Raw genomic sequence first — 13,179 nt, 5'->3', positions numbered from 1 at the left:
GGCGGGGGCGATGGGAGCGGCGGTGGGGTGGCAATGGGAGCGGCGGTGGGGTGGTGATGGGAGCGGCGGTGGGGTGGCGATGGGAGCGGCGGGGGTGGCGATCGGGGAGGCGCAGGGGGCTGCGGTTGACCGTGGGGCCGGGCTGCGGATGAGCGGGGGACCGGGCTGCGAGCGGAGGGCCGGCCTGCGAGCGGAGGGCCGGGCTGCGAGCAGGGGGCCGGGCTGCGAGCAGGGGGCCGGGCTGCGGGCGGGTCGAGCTGCGGGCATGCAATCGCAAAACGATTTTTCTGTACGATATATCGTACCATCTAAACGCTGATCGTTATGAAAAAAAATCGTTACTCCAACATCGTTAATCGTACGATCAGGCCAATTATCGATTCATGTAAACGCAGCATAAGGTCACCAAGGACAAAATAGTAAATTTGCATAAGACGGGGATTGGCTACAGAATAATAGGCAAGTAGCTTATTGAAAATGCCACAACCTTTTCTCTACGCGCGGGATAAAGATGATTTTGAAAAGGTCAGGGATCAGCCCAGAACTACAGAGGAGGAACTGGTCAATGATCTCAAGAACGCTGCAACCACAGATTACCGTCAGTAACACACTATGCTGTCACAGATTAAAATCCAGTACAGTACAGTACAGTGTCACTGCTCATGCCACTACATATCCATGCCCATTTAAAATTTACCAATGACCATCTGGATGATCCATCTGGATGATCCAAAGGAGGCATAGGAGAAGGACATGTGGTCAGATGAGACCAAAATAGAATTTTTGGTATCAACTCCACTTCACATTTGCAGGAAGAAGAAACATTAGTACAACCCCAAGAACACAGTCCCAACCATGAAGCATAGCAGTGCAAATATCATAATTTTGGGGTGCCTTTCTGCAAAAGGGACAAGGAAACTGCACAGTATTGAAGGGAGTATGGATGGGGCCATCTATTACAAGATTTTGGCCAACAACCTCTTTCCCTCAGTAAAAGAATTAATGATGGGTCATGACTGGGTCTTCCAGTATGACAATGACCTGAAACACACAGCTAGGGCAACTTAGGAGTGTCTCGGTAAGAAGCATTTCAAGGTCTTAGAGTGGCCTAGACAATTTCCAGACCTGAACCCAATAGAAAATCTTTGGAGGGAGCTGAAACACAAAGTTGCCCAGCTACAACCCCAAAACCTCAAAGATCTGGAGAAGATCTGTATAGAGGAGTGGGACAAAATGCAGTGTGTGCAAACTTGATCAAGAACTACAGGAAACATCTGACCTCTGTAACTGCAAACAAAGGTTTCTGTCCTAAATATTAAGTTCTGTTTTTCTATTGTGAAGTGTAAATAAAAAATTACAGACCTCTCCGTACTTTGTAGATTGTAAAACGTGCAAAATCAGGATCTCATAGTACACAAAACATTAGTACAAAACGACAGTTTTAAATGATAATTTGATTCTCACCTCTGTATTGGAATTCAATGACTGCAGCATTTTTCCTGTCTTCACAATACATAGCTCCTGGAAAAGGAAACAGTGTTAAAATTTGTGCAAAAGAGGCAAAAAGAAAGACTGGGCGCCGGACAGAGGGCGGTCAGCGGGTGCAGCGGGAGGCGGGGGAGACAGAGACCACCACACAGGCGGTGCTGGCCTAAGGCACGATTGCTCTATGCCACTCCTCTTAGACACGGTTCCAGCTACAGTAAAGTATGATTTTTGGGCACTGAAAGCGACACCAGCGATGATAATTGATAAACATACCACCAGCAAGAACTTATCATCAGCTACAGGAAGATATGAGTAGTTGTGGGGGGCACAAAGTGGGTACAGAGTCGCTTTAAAGAATAAAGTCAAGTTTACTACAGTAGGTATTAGTGTATATTGGGTATCCAACTGCTGGACCCCACCGATACAAGTATGGGGGGTCCTGAGTGCACTTGTATAGGTAAAGTGGTCTTCGTGTATGTGCACTGCGACTTCAATCCACTCTAGGGGTTTGCTAAGGATAGCAGATAAGATAGTGGAATACAGCGCCAAGCTATATAGAGCAATATCATAATCTGTGAATGAAGCCTTGGTCCAGTATGACTACTGCTGCTTCATTCACAAAATGGCACCCAGGTCCCTAATTTACATAATCTATTGGGGCCACAGTAGTTGAACCCCTACCAATCACTTGTCATCTATCCTTTAAAACTGTCATACATTGTAGTCTTGGGAAAACCTTGTAAAAAAACAACTTTGGGGGACATTTACGCCAGTCTTAAATAAAGCCCCACACCCTTTTTTCCAGGTAAATTTACTAAGAGGCGCACATCACCGCTGTGCCTGGAGCAGGCTTCCAGCAGATATAGATTTGTATCATGATTTACATGGCATTTACAGGCATTAATCATAATAAATCAGGTGTGGGAGGAGGCCACACCTCCCCCCCCCCTTGTTTTTGTGTCACCATGTTCTGACAGAGTTGTGTGGGGCTTATTTTAAGTGAAACAAGCTAAAGTTTTTATTGGTACTATTATGGATTACATATGATTTTTTGATTGTTTTTTTATAAATATTTTTGGGGAGGCAAGATGAAAAAAAATTGTAATGTTGTCATAGTTTTTTTCTCTTTCTGTGTTAAGCAAATGAAAATGAGTTTCACTTTTAAAGCTGCAATCATCTATTCAGTTATATATTGACAGCCTGTGAGACTTTTAGCACCATGACTTACATTTGCATCATGGTGACAGTAAGGAGGGTATAGATGGGGTGTCACAACATGACCCCTCTCTTTAGTGGCTGGCCCATGGCTGCTCACAGTAGCTGGGGGACGCCACTAGTAGCGATTCTCTGTGAAAGCTACTTAATTATTTAAATGCTGATTTCAAAACTGACAGCGACATTTAAATAGTCTGGATTACCTTTCCCTGGTGGTCTGCTGGCCGGATCAGCTCCCCACAGACAGCTTGTGAGCTATGCCTCCTAGGCTGTCTGTATCCTCGATTTTTAGACCTGGGCACAATGACAGGCAGCTGTGGGACCGTCATTAACCCCCTGTGCATTGCGGCGTTTAAAGTAGTCAGTGACAGGACAAGGACCTGTCACTGACTGATCGGAACCCCCGCAGCATGATTACCAGGGTCCCTTTCACTTGTGCCGGCAGTTGGGGGTAAGCCACTTACCTCCATCCTGTGGGATCTTCAATCTGTAGATAGAGTCTGCTCTCTAGTCCCAGGGTTTCAAACTCAGTTCCATTAAAGTAAATGGAGCTTAATTGCAAACCACACCTGACCTGGAGACCAGAGGGGGAAAAGTGGCCATGTTTTTGTAGCACTGAGTAGCACTGTAGCACTGTAGACACATGACCATCAAGTTCAACCAAGCAGGGGATGGATGAAGGGAATGGGGATAGATGATGGGTAGATTCTATTCATATGCATTTATGTTATTTTGGTCTTAGAACTTGTCTAGCCCTGTTTTGAAGCCCTCTACTGTTTTTGCTGTGACCAGATCCTGGTGTAGACTGTTCCACAGATTCACAGTTCTCATGGTAAAGAAGGCTTGTCGCCTCCGGAAATTGAACCTTTTTTTCTCCAGGCGGAGGCAGTGCCCCCTTGTCTTTTGAGGGGGTTTTACCTGGAACAGCTTTTCCACATATTTATATATTTAAATAAATTAATCATATCTCCCCTTTACATCTCTTCTCGAGACTAAACAAATGTAATTCTTTTAATCTATCCACATAACTGAGATGCTCCATTGCCTTTATTATTTTAGTTGCCCGTCTTTGTACCTTTTCCAACTCTAGGATACAGCACATGTGCACCACTTGGACAAATAATGAATAAGAGAAATCCTTCGAGGGGCATTCCTAATGATGAGGGGGGACGGAGGGGTGGGCATCCCAGGGAGAAAGGGTAGATTTTCCTCTTCTCCCTGGAATATGCCTGTTCGTCCGATTAGCGGATGGGGGGGAGTTGGGGGGTGTTGTGGCAAGGCGCACAAAGGGGAACCTAACCACTAACCATGAGGGGACGAAAAGATTTTTGTGTTATCATTCATATTAAAAAGGACAAGAAAGCAAAAATTCTGCCGGGTTATGTAAACTTTTGAGCACAACTGTATATACAGACTCAAGACCTCACCATATACACTCCTCAACACTTAAAGGGGTTATCCTAAGGAAAAAGGTTCTACAGCACCTCTTCTGCTCTCTGGTGCTCCATTTCCCCCCTCTGCGCATCTGTGCTAATAACTTTTTCCCAGATTAGAGTGGGGCAGGAGCATGTTGTAGACACTGCGGGTATTGTGTACAGGCGAAACATTTTGCCCGCCTGCTGTCGCCATGACATTGGTAATATCGGGCAGCTTTTGATCATTACCCGCAACTTGATCCCATCCTCCTTTCGTCTGAGAAAGTTATCAGCAGAAACAGTCAGAGGGAGGAAGTAGAGCGCCAGACAGCAGAAAGGGTGGGACTTTTTTGCTCTCCGGATAACCCCTTTAAATTGCAACAGAGGTATAAAGTGGGTATCTAAATAATCACATTAGAGTTTAATTCCTACCAGGTCTCATCCTGACATGTTAGTTTGCCTTCCATGATATTAACCCTAATGTGTTTCTATAGAGTAAATAAATTGTGTGCCTCAAGATGTACATGATTAGTTACAAGTTCTGTACTGCGCTATGAAATATGTTTGTGCTATGAAAGCCACAGGTGGACTATACAACCACTTCTGGATGTATACTGGAAGTATAATTCAGTCTATAATATTGTACACTGCTGAATGCTGAACCATATCGACAGTTTCCATACTTTCCATTCAATTGTTTTAATCTTGGCTCGGACTGTATCTTAGAAAACAGATTTCCAAATGGAAGTTGTCGGATGATTATTATCTCATGACTTTATCATTATTTCTGTCTTCACACTTTCTCCAGCCAACTTGCCACAGGAGTATAGTATATAGTGATTAGCAGACATCCAGGCCTTTTTAAAGAAAATCTCGGTGCAGTATGCTCTGAAGACTCTGAAAACTGGATGTAGCAGCATTGAGACTGTCAGATGCAGTAAAGCTGAGTTTGTTATTTTTCGCAATTCTTCTCTAGGGTACGGTCATTAGCTCTGCTACATAAAACCAAAGCTCCGGAATAACTATTTAAGTTCTTACGTGTGAATATTAATTTAAGGTTTCAGATGTCCCACAACACTGGAACCAGGATAACATGCCCCTGCTTGACATAAGGCATGACACCAGGCATGTACATAAGTTACAAAACCACTAAGGACCTAGCAAGATTGCTTCAAGAATTTCCAGGAAACAGGAAAGAAAGCGCAGTCCCAGAGGAAAAACTATTTAAATACAGGAATACTTAGTAAATGCCATAATGTTGTTGGATTTAACTTACTTGGATGAAACTTACAATACCAGCAGTTTGGGGGGGGGGGTTGGAGGATACAGTATCGCTTTAAAGCATTGCTATACAGAGTGACAGTGCACACATGGGATGCAATGCATTTACCAGTCAAACAGTTTCTTTCACTGTGAAACATTCTTGCACAAAAAAGACTGTCATAGCCTGGAGATGTCACAGCCTGGCTTTAAGGGATACAGAATAATGCTGTACCCAGTCTGTGACGTTCCCAGTCTGTGACAGGCCTAATGTATTCTTTAACAGAAAGCTCTATTCTTGTTGTCAAATTCCAATGGAGCCTTATTGTCCTTTTACACAGAGCAATAATTTGCCCAATCGATCGTTTAACGATTTTGAGGCAATGATTTTGTTTTTATAATGATCAACATTTAGACGAAGAGCTACATCGTATGAAAAAATCGGTATTGCAATTGTTTTAAGATTGCTTAAGCCTATTTCACACGTAGGGTGAAACTGTGAAAGACAGTTCACACGAAGCGATCTGTGAATTTTTAGTGAACGGCCAGCGATGATTTGAGAACATGTTGAAAGACCAAGATGAATGATTTCTCGCTCGTCGCTTGATCATTTGTTTGTTGTGTTTACATGGGCCGATTATCGCTCAAATGCGATCGTTACCACGAAAATTTGAACGATAATCGTTCCCGGTAAAAGGACCACTAGAGTAAAGTCATACACTCATGTAAAACCTTTGTTTAGAAAATATTTTAGCACTGGGTAGATTTTTACACAACATCCTATACAATTTATATAGTTTACAGTATAATTTAGTTTATCATGTACAGTATAATTTAACAACAAAATCTTGTTAGATTATTCAGATTTCTGTGACACAATGGGCTTAAGTTTTGTGTCACTGTATTTTGTGATACTAGAATGTTATTTTCATATGTGTATACATGTATAGTCTCATATATGACTCCTATAGAGGTTATCAGGGTAGGTTGGCGGTAACAAAAAAAAACCTCACTTTATTTTTTTCTTTTCATTCAGATGCCTTGCTTTAAATACATTGCATACTACTTTTCTTACCTTGATAGTAAGTATTGTACCTTGTATAGTCTATAGGAACTGGCCAGGACAGACTGGCCAACAGGGACTTTGACAACTTATCCCAGGAAATAAGGACCCCTGTCTAGCTGCTATGGTTTTAACTCTGTTCATCTCTGCGACAGTATAAGATTTGGTTACTCACAGCAGCAGGTTAGTCCTTCTGACTCTTTTGTAGGATATGGATATAATTTATATACAATTATTCATATATAATAAACCTAAACAGACTTAACCAGTAGAATAAGGTACATAGTAATACACCTAGACAGACATATCCAGTAGAATACTATTTAGTCGTTATTTTATGCATTTGTCTTTTTTATAGAAATGAGTACGCTGTGTTACCATTTGTGTTATCCTGCTGTGTGTGGTTAATGTGTTGTATAGTGTGCTCATTAAGTGTTCTGCTGTAGAAGGTACTAGGAGTTAAAAATATACTTACAGTAACATTTCTCCAGGACATGGGGTAGGGACTGGTGTGCGGTGTTTTCTTTCAGAATAAAGGTAGAGATAGCATATCCATTCATGATATATGGGATGATCTTTTAGATGTTTGGTAATGTAATCCTGCTGTACACCATCTCTTCTATAGGAGCACACATTTCCTCTGTTCTTCTGCACTGTGGATCCACACCCAGAACTAGCAGACTCTTTCAGAGGACAGTACTGTTTCACAGCTAGGTTAATTTTGGCTTCGCATGTCTAAACAGCTCCCCCTGTCAGATAGACTCAGGTTTCAGACCACATGAGATACAGATTTAGAATTACTCTCTATTGCATTGATGGTGTGCCATATAGCGGAGCATTAAACAATGGGAAATTTGTATTACCATAAAACTTTATTCTCACAATATTAGTACAACTCTGTGCTTCAGATTATAGTATTTTTTTCTTGACTTTCTCTATACTTCCCATGTCCTGAGCTTCAACTTTAAATGTTGTAGTTCTTTGTACAACACCTGATGAGAAATGGCATTGTGTACTGTAGAGGAACTAAATATGCTGAGTTCCCTCTGTTTTATGAATATATAGGGGACCAATGAATTAGCTCAACTTTGTTTTAGGCTATGGCAGGCTATGAATACACAAAACAACTATGGGCATAGATTCTGAATCACTGCAAAGTTTATTTATCACAATTATAATGATAACATGATAAAAACAATATATAAAAAAATATCACTAAAAAGTATTTAAAAACAACCAGGTACAATACATATATAATAGACAACAACATAGGCTGAATGGGTGATCAAAAATAAAAAATGCGTCACAATGGTATGTCACTCCCTAAAAGTAAACCTGCTATTCCAGCAATCTTATGGCTCAAGACACACCAGGGGTAATCCTAGACCTTATCAACACTCACCCATTTCTCCTATGAGGGTCACAGCTGTCCCTACGTATGTTTCACCGCAACCGGGCTTCTTCAGGGATCTTTTGAGTTCCCTGAAGAAGCCCGGTTGCGGTGAAACGTACGTAGGGACAGCTGTGACCCTCATAGGAGAAATGGGTGAGTGTTGATAAGGTCTATGATTACCCCTGGTGTGTCTTGAGCCATAAGATTGCTGGAATAGCAGGTTTACTTTTAGGGAGTGACATACCATTGTGACGCATTTTTTATTTTTGATCACCCATTCAGCCTATGTTGTTGTCTATTATATATGTATTGTACCTGGTTGTTTTTAAATCATTTTTAGTGATATTTTTTTATATATTGTTTTTATCATGTTATCATTATAATTGGGATAAATGAACTTTGCAGTGATTCAGAATCTACGCCCATAGTTGTTTTGTGTATTCATCTTTATGGTGGGTTTTTCTGGTAATTGAGTAGGGTGACACCCATAGCTGTAACCAATTAGTAGGCTACACTGTGAGTAAGGGTGATTAAGTTCCTCTACCGTGAACCTTTTTGTATATATTTATGGCAGGCTATGGTAGACAAACCATATACAATCTGTCAGTAGAGATTAAACCGAATGTACCACTAGTACATTGTTTGGGTCTTTTAAATGAATAGACGGGTGTCGGCGTGGTAATGCCAGTGCTGCGGTCCTCTTTTTGAACTGCTTGATTCCCGCACACAGCGCTAGCCTACTACCAAGCACTGACCAGGCATGAAGCACTGGAGACGGGCCGACCCTCATTGTGACAAGCTCCTCTCCACTCTGTGACAAGGCTCCATTCATTTTATGGAGCTGCGTCACAGAGAGGAGGGGGTTCCATCACACTAGGGGACAGCGGTTCCACCTCCAGTGCTTTATGCCCGGCTAGTGCTCAGTAATAGACTGGCGTTGTGTGCGGAAACCAGTTGGCAGTTCAAAAATAGGACCACAGCACTGACATTACCACGCGACACCCGTCTATTCATGTAAAAAAACCAAAGTGATGTACCAGTGGTGCATTCGCTTTAAGGAATCGCCTATTAACCTAAATAAGAGCTTGATAACATTTAATGAATTGAGGCCCCCCTAAAAGCAACAGACAGAATTGTAATGGTTATATCTGGGTAAACTGTATTTAGATGTGTGAATTATACCAACACAGTAAAAGCAGACAGACCCTTAGTAACCTGCTGGATCACATGCTGGAATATCAGAATTCCTTTGGTCTTGTCGCCCTAGTTTGTTATGTTACAACATGTTCAGGTCTTTTTGGTGATAAAAGTTAATGGATGCATTAAACACTAGCGGAGGACTGCAGCACTTAAAAACATGCAAGTACTGATTTGCTAGGAGCTTTCTAGGCAATAAATATTTATACCAGGATAAGGTGCTAGGCATACAGATTCCTTAACAAGATTTTCAGATTTAAAACTACCTGTTGATAGGGGACAATTATGAAATTGGATCAGAGGTCGAACCCCCGTGATCTCATACTTGACCCCTATTCTGTGGATAGGGGAAAAGTTTTTTAAATCGTAAAACCCCTTTAAATGCTAATCAAGCACTTTTGTTTTTCACAAAAAAGAAATGTCTTTTGATCCAAAAATTTCTGGCTCTATTGTACAGGAGCTATATAACAATATAACAGTAGGCTCTGTGTTATGTTTAGAAGTGAGAACATGGCTAAATTCAAAGTGTCTACATCTATTCTGATGTAACATGGAAAAGCAAGTTTTTAAAAGCCTTATTGTATAAATGGTGGTATTGTTTTACTCTATAACTTATTACCTCTTACCCCTGCAAATCCACATTCTTTGTTATAATAATTTAGCTTGGGGAAATGTTAGTTCTAAAGAAGCAGTTATTGACAGATGGGATTTTTTTTTAAACTGAACACTCCTCGCTTACCCTCACTGTATTCTACAGTCCTTATTTGTTATAATGTATATGTCATTGTCTTGTAAAGCCAGCTGTTTGAGTTCCAGGCCCCCAGAATAGGATGTATCTTTCCTTTTCAACAGCAGCAGATTAAGTAGACAATAGGATCTGGGCTCTTACCCAAACTTGCTCCTATTATTTGGACCATCAACATGTTATACCAAGCCTATAGTCAACGCAAGCTTTTTGTGCTAGCAGGTTTTATTCTGTTTTAAAAGAACTTACTTGTTATTATCTATTCAGTCTCCTGCCCCAGTTCTTAGCTGCTGCTTTATGCTGAAGACATGAAAATCTCTGTGTGAGCTTAATCACAGTGAGTGACTTCAAAATGACCCTCTCAGCATTACAAAGAAGCTACAATGTTGCAGATAAAGCCTGCCTGCACTCCACAACTGGGTCCAAAAGGTGCAGGTCCAGATAAAAAAGCAAGGCAAAAAAGTACTAAAAATGTATAAAAGAAATGACACAACGCGTTTCAGGATCACGCCAATGTCTTTCTCAAGTGTCTGGTAAGGGATCGGTGCAATTCTAAAAATTGCATTTTGTTGTTTTTTAATAATTTTTTTGTACTCTATTTTGCCTTGCTTTTTTATCTAGACCTGCGCCCGTTGGACCCACTTGTGGAGTGCAGGCAGGCTTTATCTGCAACATTGTAGCTTTTTTGTAATGCTGAGAGGGTCATTCTGAAGTCAAGTTGCTAATGAACTCACACTCACTGTGATTAACCCTCCCAGCATTACAAAGAAGCTATAATGTTGCAGATACAGCCTGCCAGGGAATTGTTTACATCAGCCATCTCAGAAGGGGGGGGGGGGTGGAGAGAAAGGCTTACACACAGATTTTTGTGTCTTCAGCAGAAAGCAGCAGCAGCTGAGAACTGGAGGAAGTAGACTGAATAGATAATAACAAGTATTAAATGCATTGTTAGTCTCACCATGGGCAACATATGAAAAGCTATGTTTGAGTGAAATACTTGCTTGTGTAAATAAAATAAAGACCCTCAAACACATTATTAGAGATGAGCGAACCTCGAGCATGCTCGAGTCCATCCGAACCCGAACTTTCGGCATTTGATTAGCGGTGGCTGCTGAAGTTGGATAAAGCTCTAAGGTTGTCTGGAAAACATGGATACAGCCAATGACTATATCCATGTTTTCCACATAGCCTTAGGGCTTTATCCAACTTCAGCAGCCAACACTAATCAAATGCCGAAAGTTTGGGTTCGGATGGACTCGAGCATGCTTGAGGTTCGCTCATCCCTACACATTATAGAAAACTTGACTGAACCCGTTGGATAGGCCGACCATATAATGTGCACGAGGGTCTCCGGACAAATGATGTAGAAGGAGAAAAGTATCTGCTTACCTCATTCAGAACACGTAAACAGCTGTCCAAGTGTAATTTTCCCTTATGATAATTTCTATTGTCATGCTTATCTACCATACAGAAATCAGGGAGAGTCTGCACCCCACCTTACTCCACCCATGTTCTTAAGCCCCTATTACACGGGTTGATTCAGAGGAGCAAATGAGCGCCTACCTGTCAGGTCAGCGCTCGCTTGCTACTCGTCCCCTACTTGCAAACAGCGAGCAGTTAAGAGCAAGGGGGGCGCAGGGAGCTGCGGAGGGGGATGCCCGGGTGATCGCTGGATCGTCCTTGCAGTCGATAAAAGATAGCGGCGCTCTGCAGCCACCACGCCTATTGCATGGAGCAACAGCAGCATACCGCTGCTATCCTCATCGTTGACATTTCACGACATTTCATGTCTTCTATTACACTAAGCAATTTTCGGCCAGTGTCGGCCAAATGTGTAATGATAATCGCTTTGTGTAATAGGTCCTTTAGGGTTTCTCCCCAAAAAGATTTTATAAGGCTTAAGAGGAAACTTCGGGTGGAACCTTTAGGCAGAACATCAACATTTCCCTAAGTAATACAGCTTCTCTCCTAGGTCAATATTTCTAAAATTCAGAATTTTATCAATTTAAAAATCAAGGAAAATTTGAGGTCAGATGCAGATGTAGAATGGAGAAACCACCAACTATTTTGTGGTATACTATTAGGGATTCTCAGTCTCTTGTAGTTCCAAATTATCCTGAAGATCAGAGGTGAGCACCCATATTGAGAGACATTGGAAAAAAATAAAGAAGTCTGGCAATAATTTTTATTAAAGTAATGTATTGCCCCAAAAAAGTTATATAAATCCCCAATATACACCTATTACAGGAAATGCTTATAAAGTACTTTTTTCCCCTGCACTTATTACTGCATCAAGGCTTCACTTCCTGGATAAAATGGTGATGTCACGATTTTCGCTAGACTTCTCCTGGTAGCTGCTTACCTCCTCTTACCTGCGCCAATAAATTAAGTTATATAAAAATATGCTAATTAGCATTCCTTGGCCACCCAGAGCACCATTTGGCCCGTCTATTGCCTCCAATGTTTACTCACGCCCAGGGGCGTAGCTAATGTCCCTTGGGCCCTGGTGCAAGAGTTCAACTTGGCCCCCCCCCCCTTCCTTGACCAAGCTATGCGATAGATAGATAGATAGATAGATAGATAGATAGATAGATAGATAGATAGATAAAGACTGATATTACCAATAATACCAGTATATAGGATGGAAATATAATCACCATACATATTACCGCCATGCTGTTACTGACCAAATCCTGTATACTGAGACCAATATTACCAAGGCGCAAATATTACCGCCACACCACAACCACTACCATCTCCACCATATTGTTACTGACCAAATCCAGTATACTGAGACCAATACTGACTAATACCACCACATACTACCACCACTGCTGCTACTGACTAACACCACCACATACTGACTAATACCACCGCTGGTACTGAATAACATCCACTGTACACAGATCACTATCACCTCATCCAGAAGAGGCAGACCCAGCTCTACACAGGTTCTGTACACCATATACATTACAGTGCACTTACATCAGGTGACTCACAGGGGATGTCTTCTTTGATCGGAGTTCTTCCCTTTTCATCATCTTCTCCATCTGGGCCATTATGAGAACTTCTTCGAGCCACGAATCCACAGAATCTGCCAGACAGAGATATTAGGCTCCTCACTCTGTCACCATCCTCATCTCTATACAAACTGCACATCTGTATTGGCCCCTTTACACCCTCAGTTAGTGGGTAGGCTGACTCTGTTACCCCCCCCCCCCCTTATAGTATATGCCCCCCTCTGTGTAGAGATCGCCCCTTGTTCAGTCTTCCATATATATGGCCCCCATGTGCATCTCCTTGACAGCCCCTCTCAGTGTAGTCCCCCCTTTTAGATGGTCCCCTCTGTGTTGTCCCCCTTATCTTTTCCCCCATATAGATGCCTTCCTTATGTTTCCCCCCC

At 41.9% G+C, this 13,179-nt stretch overlaps 1 protein-coding gene across 2 annotated transcripts in view; it reads right to left on the bottom strand.

Annotated features, from left to right (window-relative positions):
- LOC138769227 (galactoside alpha-(1,2)-fucosyltransferase 2-like) overlaps nt 1–7,098 on the bottom strand; it is an 89,522-nt gene extending 82,424 nt beyond the window's left edge. Inside the window, exons 1-2 of one of the 2 annotated variants that reach the window (XM_069947549.1) lie at nt 6,917–7,098; nt 1,465–1,521 (exon numbers count right to left, since the gene is read on the bottom strand). In XM_069947549.1, coding sequence (XP_069803650.1) covers nt 1,465–1,516 — 52 coding nt within the window. In that variant the 5' untranslated portion in view covers nt 1,517–1,521; nt 6,917–7,098. Of the gene's footprint in view, nt 1–1,464; nt 1,522–6,916 lie in introns of those variants that run through there. The other variant, XM_069947548.1, reaches the window with a different exon arrangement.
- Between the last annotated feature and the right edge of the window lie 6,081 nt (nt 7,099–13,179).

This window comes from Dendropsophus ebraccatus, chromosome 12 (genome assembly GCF_027789765.1).
Source record: "Dendropsophus ebraccatus isolate aDenEbr1 chromosome 12, aDenEbr1.pat, whole genome shotgun sequence".
NCBI lineage: Eukaryota > Metazoa > Chordata > Amphibia > Anura > Hylidae > Dendropsophus > Dendropsophus ebraccatus.
This window is presented reverse-complemented; position numbering and strand designations above follow the sequence as displayed.